The sequence below is a fragment of the Athene noctua genome, chromosome 4, assembly GCF_965140245.1.
Source record: "Athene noctua chromosome 4, bAthNoc1.hap1.1, whole genome shotgun sequence".
NCBI lineage: Eukaryota > Metazoa > Chordata > Aves > Strigiformes > Strigidae > Athene > Athene noctua.
The window spans coordinates 62,272,207-62,291,708 of record NC_134040.1 but is presented as its reverse complement, the minus strand read 5'-3'; the positions used below and the strand labels follow the sequence as shown (position 1 = coordinate 62,291,708).

Sequence of the window (19,502 nt, the reverse complement as noted above, 5' to 3'; positions counted from 1 at the left end):
TGGTATTGTCAAGGTGCTCATCTCCTGTGTGGTCAGTCTGACAAGTCTGTAGACACATCTGCTGTCACTCATTTTCACCAGGACCCTTTTGCACATACCTCCCAGGGGGCTTTGCCGCCCAACCATGTGTAGGCAGCCTGCTCACCTGTCCAGTTTCAGCTTGTGGGCCAGCATCCGCCAGTCGTGGCCCCTGGTCTGGGGTGCGTCCAGGCTGCTGCACAGCTTCTGCCTTATTGGGAGGGGGATGCTGAAAGCGCTGGGCCCTACTATGGTAGTGATGGTGCCTGCTGAGTCCATAGGAGGATAATCGATGCCAGTAGGTTCCTGAGGTTAGAAAGAAAGAAAAAAACAAACAAACAAAACACCAGCAGTTTTGTTACTGAGTGCAGAGACAATTGTAGAAGTGTATCCTCTGGGATTCAGAGCTTTTACTTGCACTAGCCTTCTGCTAATCAAACGTTTATGTTAGTCAGCTGAAAGAGAAATATTTATAACCCACTTTGGGTAGACAGCAGATTTTTTTTCTTCCTTTTTTATATTTTTTTTGAAGATTACTATGGCTGGACAAAATTCAGCCCAACTTAATTAATCACATACTGGAAATAATGAAAAAACAGGCACTTCTTTGACACATTTCAGGGAAAATTGCTACTACTAGGGCCGAACAGGGCTTTCCCAGCTTGGCTGTCAGGAGCCCTTTCCCAGCAGCCCCCAAGTGCTCCACCCCACACAGAGCCAGCACCAGGCTCATGCTGCTGACATCCTTTTGGCAGCACCCATGCTCTCCAAAGCCTCTGATGCTGGGCAGACCACAGACAGTTAATACCTCTCCAGACACAAGCCAATCACTCATTTTCATAGAATGGAATCATAGAATGGTTTGGGTTGGAAGGGACCTTAAAGATCATCTAGTTCCACCCCCCCTGCCATGGTCAGGGACACCTTCCACTAGCCCAGGTTGCTCAAAGCCCCGTCCAACCTGGCCTCGAACACTGCCAGGGAGGGGGCAGCCACAGCTGCTCTGGGCAACTTGTGCCAGTGTCTCACCACCCTCACAGTAAAGAATTTCTTCCTTATATCTGATCTAAATCTACCCTCTTTCAGTTTAAAAGCCCTTGTCCTATCACTACACTCCCTGATAAAAAGTCCCTTCCCACCTTTCTTGTAGGACCCCTTTTGGTTGGGGGACCCAGAGCTGAACACAGCACTCCAGGTGGGATCTCATGAGAGCTGAATGGAGGGGGAGAATCCCCTCCCTCAGTCTGCTGGCCACTCTTCTCTTGATGCAGCCCAGGATACAGTTGGCTTTCTGGGTTGTGAGTGCACATTGCTGGCTCAGTTTTCCATCAACCAACACCTCCAAGTCCTTCTCTACAGGGCTACTCTCAATCCACTCATCACCCAGCCTGTATTTGTGCTTGGGATTGCCTTGATCCATGTGCAGGACTTTGCATTGGGCCTTGTTCAACTTCATGAGATTTACATGGGCCCACCCTGTCCAGGTCCCTCTGGATGGCACATCCCTTCCCTCCAGCGTGTCGACCTCACCACACAGCTTGGTGTTGTCAGCAGCTTCTGAGGGTGCACTCGATCCCACTGTCCATGTCACCAACAAAGATGTTAAACAGCGCTGGTCCCAACACTGATCCCCAAGGAACACCACTCGTCACTGCTCTGCACTTGGAAATCAAGTCACTGACCGCAACTCTTTGAGTGTGACCATCCAGCCAGTTCCTTATTCACCAAGTGGTCCATCCATCAAATCCATGCCTCTCCAATTTAGAGACAAGGATGTTGTGTGAGACAGTGTCAAAGGCTTTGCACAAGTCCAGGTAGATGATGTCAGTTGCTCCTCCCTTATCCACCAGTGCTGTAATCCCATTGTAGAAGGCCACCAGATTTGTCAGGCATGATTTGCCCTTAGTGAAGCCACGTTGGCTGTCACCTACCACCTCCTTATTTTCCATGTGCCTTTCACATAACTTCGACAATGATCTACTCCATGATCTTGACAGGCTCAGAGATGAGACTGACTGGCCTGGGTCTCCCTTTTTTCTCCTTTTTAAAAATAAATGTTATGTTTTCCCTTCTCCAGTCAGCGGGAACTTCACTGCACTGCCACAGCTTCTCAAATATGATAGACAATGGGTTAGCCACTTCATCTGCCATTTCTGTCAGGAATTGTGGATGCACCTTGTCAGGTTCCATGGACTTGTGCAACTTCAGGTCTCTTAGATGGTCTCGAACCTGATCTTCTCCTACAGTGGGAGCTTCTTTATTCTCCCAGTCCCCGCTTTTGCCTTCTGTGTCTTGGGCAGTGTGGCTGGAGCACTTGTCAGTAAAGACTGAGGCAAAAAACTTGTGGAGTACCTCAGCCTTCTCCACATCCCAAGTGACCAAGTCTCCTGTTCCCTTCTGGAGTGGGCCCACTTTTCCCCTAGTCTTTGTTTTACCACTGACATACCTATAGAAGCTTTTCTTGTTGCCCTTGATGTCCCTGGCCAGATTTGATTCTATCTTTGGGCCTGGCCATCCAGCCAGTTTTTTACTCAGCAAAGCGTGTGCCCATCCAAGCCACAAACAGCCAGTTTCACCAGGAGAATGCTGTGGGCAATAGTGTCAAAGGCCTTACTGAAGTCAAGGTAAACAACACCCACAGCCTTTCCCTCATCCAATAAGCAGGTCACCCTGTTGTAGAAGGAGATCAGGTTTGTCAGGCAGGACCTGCCTTTCATAAACCCATGCTGACTGGGCCTAAGCATCTGGTTGTCCATTATATGACTTTTAATGGCACTCGAGATGCCCTGCTTCATGACCTTCCCTGGCACTGAGGTCAGACTGGCAGGTCTATAGTTTCCTGGATTGTCCTTTCTGCCTTTCTTGTATATGGGTGTCACATTTGCCACCCTCCAGTCCAACGGGACCTCCCCAGTTAGCCATGATTTCAGGTAAATATGGAAAGTGGCTTGGTGAGCACATCTGCCAACTCTTTCAGCACCCTTGGGTGTAACCCCTCCGGTCCCACAGACTTGTGTGCATCCAAGTGGTGCAGCAGGTCTCTGACCACCTCCTCTTCAGCTGTGCTGACCTCAGTCGGCTTCCCCTCCCCATCTCCCAGCTCCTGAGGCTGGGTGTCCAGTAGGCGTTGAGCACCTCAGGCTTTTCCTCATCCTTAGTTACCATGTTTCCCTCTGCATCCAGTAAAGGAGGGAGATTTTCTCTAATCCTCCTTTTGCTGTTAACGAAATTATAGAACATTTTTTGTTATCCTTAACAGCTGTAGCCAAGTTGAGCTCTAGCTGTGCTTTGGCTCTCGTAATGTTCTCCCTGCATAACTTCACTATGACTTTATAGTCTTCATGAGAGACCTGCCCCCTCTTCCAAAGGCAACAGGTTCTCCTTTTGTTCTTGAGATCCAGACAAAGGTCCCTGTTTAGCCAGGCTGGTCTCCTTCCCCGCCTGCTTGTTTTTCAGCACACGGGAACAGCCTGCTCCTGTGCCTTTAAGACTTCACTCTTGAAGTATGTCCAACCTTCCTGGACTCTCATTTCCTTCAGGGCAGCCTCCCAAGGGATTTTGTCAATCAGTCTCCTGAACAGGTCTAAGTTAGCCCTCTGGAAGTCTAAGGTGGCAGTTTTACTAACCCCTCTCTTCGTTTCTTGAAGGATCGAAAATTCAATCATCTCACGATCACTGCACCCTATACGGCCTCCAACCTTTACTTCTCCCACAAGCTCTTCCCTGTTCACAAGAAGCAGGTCCAGGAGGGCACCTTCCCTGGTCAGCTCACTCACCAGCTGTGTGAGGAAGTGTAAGGAACTTTTTGGACTTTTACTATGTCTCAACATCGCTGTCTCCACGATGACCACCTCCTGACTCAACGTAAAGGAGCAAACACACAGTCCCCGATGAAAACCACATCCGCCCTAGACGAGAACATCAGCAGTCATCTATCGAGCTGCGCCTACACGCGCGAGCGCGTGAGCCGGGTGGAGGGGAAACCGCGGCTAGACAGATTGGCCCCTTGCCAGCACGACCACCATAGACACCCAGGCATGCGCGCACGGAGGGCCACAGGGTGGCACCTACAACAATGAGCCCCGTGGAAATGGGCGGAAAAACTGTGGGGACGGGGACTATAAAAAAGACAGACTGAGTACTCCTTTGTAAGAGGGAAACCAGCTAGAAGATGGGAACCAACAAGAAGAGGGGAACCAACTCGGAGCCAGGAACGTGGAGCATCATCGGACCGGCGGAACATCGCCGGATCCCCAGTCGTGGTGGTGGTAATTAGTTGCGCCTCTACCGTGTTCTTGCTTAGGGATTCCGACCTTTTCCTTTCTTTTCCTCTCTGTCCTATCGCTCTTATTAGTTGTTATAGAAAATAAAGTTCATAAGGTTATTCAGCATCTGACCTCGTTTGTGTCTTAATCTCGCTCTCGGGATTTTTTAAGAACCCTCCCCCGATATCGGATCGGGACAGGAAGTTATCCTCCACACATTCCAGGAACCTTCTGGATTGTTCCCTCTCTGCTGTGTTGTGTTCCCAGCAGATATCTGGGAGGTTAAAGTCCCCACAAGAATAACAGTAAGTGATGGCAAGATTTCTCCCAGCTGTTTATAGAAAGCTTCATCCACCTCACCGCTTTGGTTGGGGGGTCTATAACAGACTCCCACAGCAAGATCTTCATTATTGGCCCTTAACCTAATCCAAACACTCTCAACCTTTCAAAGGGAACGTCACCTCCAAAGCCAGTCTGTCCCCTGTGGGTATAAGGGCTGATGCTCTGTGAAGTGGTTCTTCCATCAGGGAGGCTTCCCATGACACAGCTGGAATGTGGCTCTGCTGGAAATAACAAGTGGCTGGCTCTTCTGGACGAGGATTTTATCTCTTCCTTGGCCTGGAAGGATTTAGCACCCACAGGTAGGTAGAAAGAGGGGCTCAGTAGCCGATAAGACAAGGGTAGTTGGTCAATTTGGATGGTTGGGTTTGCTTAAGAACAATGAGGTGCTGCAGGGCAGCTGAAAGCCCCTTAAAACCCCACTGACACCCACTGGCTGCCCAACTGTGCAGTGGGAATGCTCCTCCCATGTGCAGCACTTGTCATCTCCAGCTACCAAAGCATGCAATGGAAAAAGTGGCAAGCAGGGCTGGGTCTTCTTTCATGCCTCTCACTTGCCTTCTCAATTCCTCTCCTTTGCATCATGACAGGCCTGAGGCCAGGCTGGCAGAAAAGGGGGAGCTGCTTCATCTCTATCTCTGCCCATGTCACAAACCCGTGCAGCCAGCAACACCTGTGCAAAAGACTTGTCATTAAATGTCAGGTTTTTTTCTCCTCTGTGAGCTGTCTTGTTGCTTCGAGTCAAGCTGGCTGCTGGGAAGACCCTGTAAAACCTAAACTGTCTCAAAACCAGTTAATGCCTGGCTTAAGCTGCCATGGAAAATCTGCCAGGAAGCCTGTGGACAAGTTTAAGAGTCATGCACAGTCTTTGGTTTCCCCCCCAAAATATGTACACAGATATAGAAAGGGGAGAGCCAGTATCCATGACCTATGAACACCTCATTCACCTCCACTCTTTCATTCACACCAATTAATTCTCTTCCACTCTATAAGTAAGCCTTTTTTTTTCTTTTTTCTTGTTTAGAAATGGCATTTTAGGCAGTGAAATTTCTAACTAAGGAAGGTTTATGCCACACTGTAATGTCTTCAGCGAACAAGCCCATTTGCAGTGCCAAATGCAGAATCCCTACTTGGGTGCCAAGGTCCTGCATCGCAGACTGGCTGCCCCAACATCACTGCTTTAGACAACAAGCTACTTTCCTCTCTAAACTGCCTGGCAGCGGGGGCTGCCTGGGGGCTGGCAAAATGACTCACATGCCACTGCTACTGCCTCCAGGCTCACCCATGCTGGCAGGTGAGAAGTGGCTGTAGGGTGCTGACTGGTGGCATCGCAGACGGACAACCTTCCTTTTTTATTCTGGGCCAAGGGATGCAAGCAACACATTGAGGCAGCGCTGCTCTGGCTCTCAAGGTGGCCTGCTGCCCTAAGTGCATCAGGACGGCTGCAGAGGGAGGCCAGGTATCCCGTGGCGGTCTCCTGAGGCACCTCCGTGTATGTAATGACAGGAGAGATGAAAGGGGGTCTCTGAAAACAAATGGTGTGAGTCATTTATCTCACTCTTCATTTTGCCTCATAAATTTGCATGTTTTGGCACTCATTGCATTTGTATTTTTGATGTTCCAGTGGAAGACACTGTATAAAGCCAGAATAAGTTTTACATCCTTTACAGGGGACAAAAAAAAAAAGCCTATAAAGGGAGGATGCAGGAAACTGTGTTATTGTATTTTTACCACATGGGGACAGAGGCAGAGAGGCAGATCCAGCAAAGAAAGGTGCCAGCATGGTCCTGCAATGCCTAACCACTAGCTGCCTGCCTCCCTCACAAGAAGGGAATAATGTGCACAATTAGCAATCACCAGAAGTGAACCAAATCAGACACCATCAGAGTGACCAAAACACATCCTTACATGACCTAGTTAGTCACCAGAAGAAAGTGTGAGCAACCACAGCTAAGGTTTCCTGATGCCTGGTCTGGTGTCTTTAGCACAACAATCCCTTCCTTCGATGCCTCTAGAGGCACACACATCAGTTTCCAAGTTGCTGTTATACCTCCAGGTAACTTGTAATCAAATCATCTGAGTTTTAGGGTTTTTTTCTAGTAACAAAAAACTAGGTTGTGTTGGCACAACCCTGTATGTCAGCCCTTAGCAGCCCAAGGTCCTCCTGCCCCTCACTTGGGCTCAGGAACATCACTACATGTCAACCAAGAGGAGCAATTTTGCAGGAGTCAGCCTTGATAGCAGTGGTATTATTCCCCTCCTCTATTCATCCCTGATGGATGGGATTGCAGCACAAGACAAGAATATTATCCTGTTCCCTCTGAATCTATTACCAGGCCCTATTACACACAAGCAGCTGAAGATGATTATAGTGTATACTTGCATTTCATTAAAGTTACTCTCAGTCTTTCTCTTCTGTGTGAGGTTAAATTAGAGATTACCTCAATGCAGCACTTATTACAATAATTGTTTATGATACTTGTTTTACCATCTGTCTTTAATGCTGTGTAGTCCCCAACTGAATATGTAACTGTACACCCAATAACCAAGCAGATGTTATGGGTAATGGTGCACACCATCGGGGCCCTACAACACAAGTAGCTGTGGTCTCCTAGCCCTTCCCCAAGTCAGCCAGCAGCAATTGCTGCCCGAGAGTCTACTCTTCATAGCCAATGAGGATATCAGGCACAAAAGCCACCAGCACATTTACTGAGTCAATGCCACTTCACACCTGAACATGTCGGTTGGTCTCAGCCCTAAGCTTGACTTCCCTGAGGAGCAGGTTCTCCAGGTGTTACATAGCATCAGCAAATATGTTCCAAAACTTATGATAATTAAAATGTTGGCCATCAAAAGAAAAATTGTTGAATAGTCAGGATTTGTGGCAATAGCAAAATATGAGGAGAAAAGTCTATTGCAACTAGACCATCTGATATTCCCTATTGCACAGCAGTTATTGTGTGAGATCAGAGGGGAGTGGCTCATGCAAACATATGGCAGTGACATTTTCCTATTCTCCTTTCTCCCCCTCCAGGGAAATGTCAGGCATAATGGTCTTGTGGACTGCCAGGAAACAGAACCATGTGGTGCTTCTCGAGATGTGTCACAGTGTGGTAGGCAAAGAGCTCCTCCACACAGACACAGAGAGGCAGCAATAGCAGGGAGACCATGGCTGCCCTCCTCCCTCCCCTAAAGGAGGGATGCTCCCTTCCAGATGAGAGAAACTAAGGGAAAATGCAACAGGAGATACGAAGCAAAGACTTAATCCAACCTTTATGTCCATCCCAGCAGTCAGGAGGAAAATGGGAAGTACTAAACAGGTAGCAATGGGAAAGGATATACCCCCTTCGTCCTGCCGTGTTCCTGCAGTCAGATAGAGAAGTGCACCAACGGCATTTACCTCTGAGACAGAGCAGTTGAGCTGGAAGATCTGCCCTTCTCCTTCGACCTGTCGCACACAGAGTTTGCAAACCAGCTCCAGGGTATTCAGGCTGAACCTTTCCAGTGTGAAGGTGCAGTGCAGATTCCTCTGGCATCCACTCCAGATGTGGTAAAAAGGAATCTCCTGCAGAAGGAAAGCAAAAAAAGTACAGTCGGGGGGACGGGGCACCAGGGCATGGATGCTGTATGACCAGAGACTGTGTGCTCCATGCTACTGTCACTGCAAATGTTTCAGTGAAAAAAAAGTCCATGGGACTGCAGACTGGCACCTGGTGTTTTATAAATAGCCCCTTGCGTCACTGTATCTCTTTAAGCTTCACTGCTAGGATCCAAGGTGAATGGTTTGTGATGCTCACCTGGTACTTGGCCAGCAGTTTGCTCTTCCAGAGAGAGTGGGCAATGTCATGAATGGACAGGCGGAGGTTGTGGGTGCTTCCCTTAAAATGCAAAGCTTTGGGTTCCTCCAAAAGCTGACCGCCCATCTGTCGCTCAAGCTGGAGGACCTCCTGCAGTATTGCGGTAAAAAGAAGAAGGTGGTCAGGTTTCATCAAGACAGCACACTGGTCTTCTGATTCCTCAAGATCGACTGCTGTAGATGCTGTAACTTGTCTAATACAGAAAAAAAAAATGCACAGGCACTGCAGAGTTGTGTTTTCCTGTGAACTGGAATTGCATTAGTGGATTTGAGTATAACCCCCTTGTCCCCATCATACAGCAGCAGCCCAGCAGGGACGCAGGCACCCATGTCTTCTTTGGGAGACATAGTGTTATCTGACATGTCCTATAAGCACAAAGCTCAATTCCATGCTATTGTATCGAATGCAAAGACTTTGCATCCAGGCACTGTTTGAATACAGACATGTATCAGTCTTCTCCACTGCTCATCAAACTGGACATCTAATGGTAGCTTTACTATTTTGGTTTTGGAAGGTCTTATTTTTGTCGGTCCTGCTGATATGGGACCTGTGCATATCACTGGCCCTTCAGCTTGTGGCCTCCTGGCAAACTGCTCTATGACAGAGTGATACAGGACATAACAGATATCTACGCTGAGACTAACTGTCAAGCTGGATGGTATCAAAACAATGCAAGACACTGTGATGGAGCATTCTGTACATATGAATACTGAAATATTGATCTTGTAATTAAAAGCTAGTAAGCCATGGGTCTGGTCATTTTCTGCAGCTAAAAATAAATATATGCTTGTAACTAATGAGACCACAGTGGACCATCGCCTAAAAGCAGCCTAATTGTAGTCCACATGGAAGAAGCATGTATGAAGGCACCTACATGAGCCCCATCAGAAATCAAAACAGCCAATCTCAGTCATATTTAATTACAAGATCCACCCAACCAACCAGTCTCATGTGGCTAAAGCCAATCATGCACAGAGTGAAAACACTCAAGGAGTATGTGGGCACACAAAACAAGCTGCTCTTGATCATGTTCAGGATCCAGTTAGCACACAAGAAAAGCCCCTGTGCCTGGTGAGCCCAGCACCTGGCAGATACTGAAGCTAAAATTATGTTAGTTTATCAGCCATTAGAGGAAAAGAAACAAAATCAGGAAACCTTTTAGATTAAGGTTATGCCAATGAATCAGTTACAGCTTCTTTCCAGTGCTCCCTAATTACCTTGTCAAGATGTCTAAAGAGCAATCGATATTAATTATCTGATTACTATAGATCTTCATTATGTCCAAATTACCTCCCTGTAAGGGCCAGAAGACAACTTCATGGCACTACATGAGCTAATTGCAGACGTCACCTCTTAGACACACAGGGCTCAGGGGCTGAATGGCTGCTCCTGTTCCTGCAGCGCCAGCCCTGGGAGCTGCAATGCTGTGGGGCTGCACTACATTGCAGCATAATGTTGCACCATCCCACCCATCACATCTGGGTGTCTAGTTTCAATATCCCACTTTGGTAACCACCCTTGGTCACCACAGCCCTTCTACACGGTCCAACTGGAGGATGCCAAGCAGCCCCTGCTTCTCCCACGCTACTCAGCTAATTAATTCAGAATTAATTACAGCCATGATTTGCACAGCCCTTCAAACCTGCAGGCTGGCTCTGGCCATACGGCATTTTATTTAGAGCAATGCTTATCCTGCTGGCTGGAGCCTCTATGCCCTCCTGAGCCAAAATCACAGCTATGTGTTGCTTGCCCCATGCTGAGGTGGCTCCGGCCACCCTCCCCATCACCTCTCATCACTCCTGTGAGATGGGACTCAGGTCCTTATGTTCTTCCTAGGAGATGGAGCTGTGTAAGGTATCCCTCCAATATCAGTGCCACGAGGACAGCCACTATCTATATTTGGAAAGGGCTTCCTCATTAACGGGGCACAGGCAGGCAACAGTGTTCAGTCTAAGCTGTTGCCTTTCTTCATTAGAGGGAAGAATACACATTAAATAACTGAGAGAAGATCAGATGCCTCTTATGCCTTTTTTACCTTTCTTTTGGAGGACAGTTACTGTGCAGCACAAGGCAGGTTGGCGGATGCCACCCTGCTACAGCCTGAAATCATTCACTCATCCCTCGTGTGCGAGGCTGCTCAGCCCCCGCCACACTGCCACATGCAGCTCACATACCTCAATGTCAAAGCCATACGTGAATAAACAGATGAGAATAAAGCAGCTGGATTTCTTTACAGTTATCATATTATTACTTTCTTTTTTTACAGTAGACTAATTTGGGCATCCCCCCTAAGTGCAAAAATCAGTTCTGAAAAAGAGGCTGGTGCTCAAGGTCATCGCTACCCTCACCCTTCCCCAAAAAGTGTTTTTGTGAGCACCCCATCCAGGTGGCTCAGGACCCTGCAGGGCAGAGGATGCTGCACGCATGATCAGCGCTGAGCCCACTGCTCCACAGCCCCAGGAATACTGCCAAGATGCTCCTACAATAACTGAGCCCTTATTGATGACAAGTCATTACACTTCCCTACTGTACTGTGGGCACTGGCGGTTCGGCTGTGAGCGCTTACTCTGCATGATGAGAGGGAAAAGCCTGCTGGATAAATACTGCACTGTCTTTTATACCGCAACTGCTTGTCTTCCTTCGGTGGCTGTTAGGACACATTCAGCATATGGCATACTCATTCCTAGTTGTAAATAATAACAGAATGCATTTGGTAGCCTATTAAAATAAGCACATAATCCCCTACAAAGGCTCTTTCAAACTTCAGACATCCCAATGTGGGAACATCTCACGCGGCTCTTCCCTCCTCTTGCTGTGTCTTGCCTGGAGCAGCCAGCCCTGAGACACTGAGACGGTGCAGCTGGTGCCTTGCTTGCTGCCTACAACTTTCCCACCCTCTTCAAATTACTTTTAATCTCAAGACCCGCTGGCCCAGCCCCATTTGCATGCCTTGTCCCACACAGCCAGAAGCAATTTCCTGGTGAATGCCTTCCCTACGGCAATATGGCAGTGCCAGGGACCTCCTCCCGGCATGGCTAGGGCTGCTGCGGTGCCAGCTGTTGTAAAAGCATGTGGCAAACACCTCAACCTTTTTTTCTTTCTACACAGCCCTAGTTTGAGCCTACACAACACCATCGCACAGGGCTGGTTTCTACACACTGGTTCATACACACTGGTCCATGCTCAACACTTTCAACTACAGCTAGTTTACCAGGTTCGTTTTTCTTAAACCTTCTCTTTCCAGACCTTTAATTTCCAAAGAAGTACAATTAATACATTTGTCTGTGGCCACCAAGTATGTGTGCCTGTCCTCCTGTAAACCACCAGCTATTATAGCAGGGTCTTGAACCCCACATGTGGCCTTCCTGTCTTGGGGTAAATGTGCCAAAAAAAGAAGAAAATGAAAATGCATGTACTTTGCTGCAAAAAAAGTAGTGGGTACAAGTGGGATGGTGGCTGCCTGACTTCGTTCACCTTTCCTCACCAAATTACAAGTTCACTTTGGGGGTCTACCTGCAGCAGGAGCCCAAGGACTGGCCTGCTCCCCTTCCAAACACACCAAATCAGGTTAACTTTACCTCACAATTCTGCCCACAGTCAATTAGAAAAAACCCAATAGCTCTTGAGTAACACCTAATTGGATTCCCCCAGCTCTGACTGCATTAGCTGTCTGTCCAAGGCCCCTCCGACTCACTTATTATTACCTCAGGCCTTGACGAACCCGTGGAAAATTGTATTACACAGCACAGGCATAAAACTGTCAGGACTTTTGAAGCCTGATCACTATGAAAGATCCTTTTCACTTTTTTTAAAGAGGAAAAACAAAAGGGAACTCAGACCGGGGAAAATAAATGTTTCTAAAACCCTAATCGCACCAATGCATTGACAGAGGCCAAGCTCCCTGTTTGGGAGGGAGCATATGCCTGTTTCAACCCTTAAATTTGACTGCCTTTCTTACATATAGCAAAAGAGTATTCCCCCAGCAAAGTCTAGGCAGGCAGGACTTGATATCAGGTAGGACTGGGGAGGAAAACAGAGTGTGCCATTCGCAGTGATGGAAGATGCCAGTTTAACCAACACAAACTTCTCCCAGACTGTGTATGCGGGTTTAAATCCCAATAATTCCCGTGTGGAGATGAGGAAACAAAAGCATATACAGCATCAGGATGAGTCTGTTTAGACAGGCTTTGAATTCGTTTTGCTGCAAAGAGGCATTTAGGACTGGCTATGAAAAAAATAAAAAAACCTCCACATTTTAATAACCTCCACTCTTACATGTGCAGTTGGAGATATATATTTCACAAGTGCATCTATTATAGATACCATCTGTATAAATACAGGTATTTATAAAGGGAAATAGCAAGTGTGGTTACCTATCGCTCATCTGTATGTAGTGAGTGCGTGTTTGTGTGCATGTCAGAATTATGCAGTGAGAGTAAGGTTATACAGTTAGAGATAGCAACAGCTTTGGTTTATTTCAGTTGTGAATTCCCAACACAAAAAGCTGCATGCGAAGAGGTGTAATAAAGCAGTATGAAAGCAGGCAGTGATTAACAGCCCAGAAGCTTCTTTTATCATTATCAACTATTTACAAAGAAGCATTTCTATGTTTCCTCATCTCTGGGGAGCTGGCACTTAGCATTAAAAATACATGAATAACGCATGAAGCCCCCTGTACCTTATGGCCTTTTAATAATGCAAAAATCTTAGGATTCAGGATATGATACAGGTAAACAAAGGAAAAAAGACTGGTGGGCAGAAAATAGTGTGAGATCCCTATGCAAAGGACGATTTATGGCATGTGGGGGTTAAACTGTGAAACAGCAGCTTGCTGCCAAGCTCTTCTTTGCATCAGAAAAATAACTCAGGGAGCAGGAATACATGGAGCAGAGGGTCTAGTCACTGCTATGACTGCAGTCCTGTGAGAGCTGAGAGGGAGAGGGAATGTGAGCAAAAGAGCAACCACCTTAAGGGCATCCTGTGTGTCATCGAGGCAGTAGACCCGGATACTGTACTCCAGCGAAGAGCAGGACAGCGGTCCAAAGATGGCCAGTTTGAGACGTTTGGCTGCTGCTTTGGTGATTGACTGTCCCACCAAGGCATATGTGCTGAGGGTTTCTGTCAGGATATGGCAGGCCTCTGGGTCCAGCTGGATATAGCATGGAGTGGTGAAGTTTTCCTCCCCGACCACCACCACATCCTAAAGGAGAAAGAGGCCAAGTTAGAGCTCCTGATCCCTCAGAGCTGCTGTCCTTTGAGACAGCAATGCCCCTCTCAAGCCTGGATGATGGACAAAGTTCTTGCTGTTTGCATCTTAGATTAGTCAAGATTTAAAATTCCTGCTTCTGGCTTTTCTCCTGCATAGGCATAGGGAGGTTATGATTTCTCTGTTGCTGGTGGTGATGACAGTGGTAGAAACCTCCTCCTGTCCTCAGTCCCCTAAGACTTGTAACTCTTTCCTCTGGACCCTGCAGCCGCTTTTAAAGTCCTGGGCAGAGTTAGGCAAATAATGAGAATATCACCAATACTTTATTGAAAAAGATACTGCAGAACTAATCATTTGGTGACCATGATTTAAAATCACCAGTTGCAGATGTGTTGAATAAATAACCACCCTTCACTTCCTAAGCATGACAATAAGGACTTATAAAAGCTCAAGGAAGCGAAGTAACCTCTACAATGGCCAAATGCCACATCTACATGAAATATCACCTGTTGCTCCATCAGAATAATCCTCTGTGATGAGATTGCAGGGTGAAGACAAAAAAAACATACAGCCTGAATGCAGACAACCTCCTCACCCTGTGCGTATAGGAAAACAGCTCCCCTGATAATTTCTCTATTCAACCCTGCGTGTAATATCCTGCATACAACACAAAGTGCTTTGAATGGCTTTGAGAGAGAGCAGAAGGGAAAAGGCAGCAATGGATGACAGCCACCTCTTGCAAAGCCACTACAGGCCACATGATGCTCAGTGCAACTCATCTGTTTCATTCCCGCTGCCTGCAGGTCTGCAGCACAATGTATGCGTCTGGCAGCTGAGCAGCAGTGGGCTCAACTGAAATTTGGCATTAAGTGCAGGCCCCCTAGTCTCAGGAAAGGTAAATGTGCCATGTTTTCAGGGGTGGCATAATCCTTCTGAAGGGCAAGGTGCTGCAGCTCTGATTGTACCTCCCTACGGCCATGCCAGCAACGGGCTCTGGCAGGAGGTGCTGACCCTGAGTGATTGTGCAGGGGTGTGCACACACGTGTGTGTGTGTGTGCGCGTGCCTGTGTGTGAACTGAGCAAAGGAAAAAAACCACCATGCGATGGTCAGGGACCCTGTTGCCGCTGTGGAGGCTGTGCTAGCACCAGAGTGTGTGCACTGCCAGAGGAGCAACTACTCTGTCAAGGGCAGGAGGAGGACGGGGGAGAAAATGAAGAGGTGCCAGTAACACACAGACACAAATAAGGAACATACGTGCCGTGCCAAGAGTCAGGTCAGTGGGGTGCAGATTAGTTGGCGAGACAGACCCGTGTCTGCTGCATGCTTCTTCCCAGCACGAGGAAGAGCTGGTGCCACAAGCAGGGAGAAATTGCAAAAGCCTTTTGAAGGCAATGCCGGACACAGCACTCTTGTTGCTGTCAGCTCAACTCCCTTCAAAATCCACCCTGACCTTATTAAACCTACTGGTAGGAGAAGGTGCCCTTGCCAAATTAATTATGTGAGACCAAACTGGTGGCAGTAGGTTCCTAGAAGCACAAGGCTGGAGAGGAGGGCTCTGCCAGGATGGCCCAGCCTGATCAAAAGCATCACTTTATGCTCCAGTTACAGTGGAAGATCCTTCTGCCACCCTGTCCGGGACATCCTTCTGCTGCATGACTGGCAAGGAACCATCCCAGGCTCCCACCAAGCCAACACTTATGCAGCTCCCCTGAGTTCACAGGGTGCAGAGTTGGATCCTGGCTACATGAACTGAGTCAAAGTCATGCTCCACCAATAACATTTTAGGAGGGAAAAATGAAAGAAAGATAAGGCCTAAAGATAAGGCCTATACATTCTATTAAGCTGGGCAAGGTCTTGGTGCTGAAACAAGACATTTGCTGCATTATTTTCACTTTCTTGAAAACTACAGACTGTAAACCAGGAGAGAGAAAACTAATCTGTGAAAAACCATTTCCTTATTTCTAGAGCCTAGTCAGAAATTATTTTCAGCCTTTTTATTTTGCCTTTTCTCTTCCTTCTGTCCCCATGACTTCAGCACAATATCCTGCCACAACCAAAAGCTCAAGTGCCAAAATCCTGTGATGAAGGCTATTTCTTGGAAAATAGTTAAAACTAGGAGGCACCAAACTGCCCCAAGACACCATCTCTGCATGGGCATTGGGCAGTTTAAACACCTGGTGTTGAAGGGCACTCCTGCCTGCTTGTAGCAGCCATGTATTTCACACAGAAAACCCAAAATACTGGCAACCCTGTTTGGAAAGGCAGCTGAAGGACTAGCAGAGAGCCCTACATGCACTGAGCACACAGGCTGGAGCCTCACCTCCCACAGCCCCTGGGCAGCCTGGTGCTTCAGCTGGATCTGCCAGTCCTCCGTGTTTGGTTCTGCACAGTGGTGCATGGTTAAAATGACGGGCCGGGTTAGCAGGGCTCCTGGTGGACCGCAGCTCACCACCGGCGTCAGCAGAGTTTGGCTGTCTTCTACAGGCGGCCTGACAAGGGGACAGAAAGATGGACATGGTAAGTGAGTTGAAAAAGTCAAAAAGGAACATTCAGGTATATGAAAATAAAAAAATCCTTATCTTCAAATAAAGGACCGTGCAAGGAAAGAATGGGTGGGTTTGTTTTGTCTGGGTTTTTTTTGTTTTTTGTTTTTTTTTTTTTTCCCCCAGAAATCCCCGAATTTTTTTTTCCCCAATATCATTCATTTGTCAAAATTCAGGTTTAGGTGGCTGCTGCATTTGGCAGTTGTTTAGCAGCATACAAAGATGAACAGTGACTCTTGTAAGCACCATGTGTGAGAATTATTTACTGTCTGGACAGAGAAAATTGAGGAACAGAGAACGAGAACAAACTAATGAGCATGCCTGTAACCTCGTAAGTGGTATACAGCACATCTGAGACATGCAGTTTGAGTTCAGAGTCATCATCAAACCCACTGACACTCCATTTTACTTAAAAAGCATTCAGATCTACAAGAATGGCTATTGCAAATGTGCCTGTGGGGAGCAGGTGTTACCGACACCGGGGGAGGAAGGGTGAAGGGATGGTAAGAAATAGTGCAGAGGGCAAAACACATTCGCAAAGCCTGAGATTCCTAATGATAACCCAGAGCGGCTGAGTTAAAAATACCAGTATTGTCCAGTGCGCTTGCTGCCAGTCACTAGGAATGGATGTTACGGGAAATCATATAAATATTTAGGATACATATACATTGTAGTTTGCAAATGACGGAGTGTGTGTGTGTGTGTGTGCGCGTGCACGCGCGTGTGCAAGTCTGTATGCGTAAACTATCCCAGACCAACTGCTGAGGAGCTTAAAAACAGAGGAAGCATGAGTGACTTTAACTATCCCGACATCTGGTGTATGACAAATACAGCTGAATGTGCCTCATCAACTGCCTTCCTAAATAATACAGAGGGCAAATTCATGATCCAGAAACCAGCAAGTGGGAGATTAAAAGTGTTCAATGTGATCTGCACTTAAATGCCAGATCTACACATGAGACCTCCCATCCTCTGCTCTGGCTAAGGGTTCAATCCTTTGTTGCATTCACAAATACTTGTATTTACATCTGTATTGGTCTTACTTAGTTGAGACAACATTAAATACTGTTTATTTCTGCAAGTCTTTGCCTTCACCAAAAGAAAAAGCCAAACCAGTAGCTGTAATCTTAGATAACATTTCCAAGAAGGAGGTAAAATCAGGACAGAAGCTGTTTCAATATTCAATTTATTGCACCTATTTTGGAAAAGATATGCCCAGAGGCATATCCTAATTTCATCCACCTTAATTAGCCCTGAATATTCCATTAATCTCACAGAAAATAAAAGACAAACTTTTGAGAAATCCTTTTTCGAAGTGGGACAAAGCACTTTTGAAAAGTATCTCTTGTTGCTACAAATGTTGAGGGAGGTTTTTATAACATTCGAGAAAAAAAAAGGTTTGTCATGGAAAATTTAAATCTATGCAAATCAGTAAATCCAGATGATATGCATCTGTGGAAATTAACTGATGAGTTTACTAAATGACTTAACAATTGTTTCTGAAAAGCCGTGGACTGGAAATAAACAGCTGTGATATAGCTGCCTTTCAGAAAAGATGTAAAGTATAACAATCTGGACAGCTATCATGTAGTATGCTGGTTATTTTAGCCTGACAAACAATGCACAAAAGAAATTAAACACTAGCAGATAGAGTACTTAGTGCAGCTCCTCTTGCATGCGGTAGGGATCTCTGGATTCAGATTGTGAAGATCAGGGATCACTCTCTTGGAAGACTGAACTGAATAAATAATTGGGCAGTTTTTAACTAAAATATTGCTTATTCTTCAGACTCATTTACTTCAGTTTTTTTTCATAAGAAAAAACAAGAGGCTTAAAAACACTTACAGTGTGGTGTTTTTTAATGGTCATCTACCTTGTGCATTAATGGACATTTGAACTCTCTCCTACAGTTTAATTCAAGAAATTTCAAAAAACATAATGTCCTATGAGAAAGATCTTTCAAAATTACAATATTTGTCTGGAAAGCTACAGATATGACAAGCTATAGATTTAATCATCTGGTTAACCTAACTTCATCTAAAAGACTACTGACCCATGAGGAAGCAAGAAAAAAAATACAAGTTATCATAGTTTTTTGGACTGAATTACAAAACCAGCAGTCAAAAAGAATATAGGAGGGAATATATCATGATTGCCATAAAATAATTCATGCAATGCCTTTCAGGTGAAAAATGAGTTAAAATCAGCAAGAATCTGAGCACTGATGCATATGGTTAAAAAAAGCCAAAAGGTCATTAAAATAATATGGTACTGATAAATCATACAACCTAAAATTGTCTCAAAGTAAAATGAAGTTTAGTCACTGCTCCATGACAAAATTTTGTTAGCTGTTAAATTTTAGGACTCTGATGGAGGGCATGATTCTGTGCCACAACATTTTATGTCCGATTAACACAAGTATAAAAAATGATGCAGAACACGAAATCAGGAGGCACTCCAGACTGCACAATCAGCAAGCGAGATGGGAAGCAGGTATAAATATACAGAGGACATGCAAAAAATAGCAAGGCTTAGTATTTTTTTTCCCCAAGTTGGCAAACAGCATCTATGTTACCAGACTTATGAGATCTATTGCCAAGTGGATGAGATATGCATGCTCCTGACCTGACTATTTGTGACACAGGACACTCTGATGAGTGAAGAGCAGAAAAACGGGCCAGTTGCAGGGGTGCTTGACTTCGCAGTCCCAAATTGCCAACCAGACATGCACCTGAGTCTGGCACCCCAAAGTTACTGAATGCTGTCGGTCCCAGTGACTCTCCACCATCCACCTTGTACAGATAAACCCTTAAAAACTGGGATATAATGAGTTGAAGAGAAGTTTTTGAGTGGTGTGAAACAGGGCTCAATATTACTGAATAGGCTAAATCCCAGCTCTATTGTAGTCCATACTAAACCTCTCTCTGACCACTGTGAGGCCAGAATTTTTACTCACATTGTACAAGACAATGCAAATAGCAACACGATCATTAAATTTACAAACAATTAATAAGGAATTATTGCAAGTAACAATGAGAACCAGAAAATAATGCAAAAGATTCAGAGAGGGTAAAAATATGGGTATGAAAAAAAGTTCTATTAATTGTACAGCAGTTCATGCTGCTGGAGCAAAACAAGTTCTAAACATAGTTATTTAGTAGCAAAGAAAGCAATAAAAGTGAAAAAGATCTCAGGTGAGCTCACTCACTGGAGACGCAGCTAGCTTCAACTTGTAATGTGATACAGTGGCAAAAAACAAATCTGATTTATGGG

At 46.0% G+C, this 19,502-nt stretch overlaps 1 protein-coding gene across 3 annotated transcripts in view; it reads right to left on the bottom strand.

Moving 5' to 3' along the window:
• The window catches only part of UNC5C (unc-5 netrin receptor C), a 273,379-nt gene that overhangs the window by 6,728 nt on the left and 247,149 nt on the right, over nucleotides 1-19,502 (bottom strand). For 2 of the 3 annotated variants that reach the window (XM_074905547.1, XM_074905548.1), the window contains 5 exons: nucleotides 16,007-16,175; nucleotides 13,446-13,679; nucleotides 8,420-8,569; nucleotides 8,023-8,187; nucleotides 146-324 (listed from right to left, as the gene is read on the bottom strand). In XM_074905547.1, coding sequence (XP_074761648.1) covers nucleotides 146-324; nucleotides 8,023-8,187; nucleotides 8,420-8,569; nucleotides 13,446-13,679; nucleotides 16,007-16,175 — 897 coding nt within the window. The remainder of the gene's footprint in view (nucleotides 1-145; nucleotides 325-8,022; nucleotides 8,188-8,419; nucleotides 8,570-13,445; nucleotides 13,680-16,006; nucleotides 16,176-19,502) is intronic. The other variant, XM_074905549.1, reaches the window with a different exon arrangement.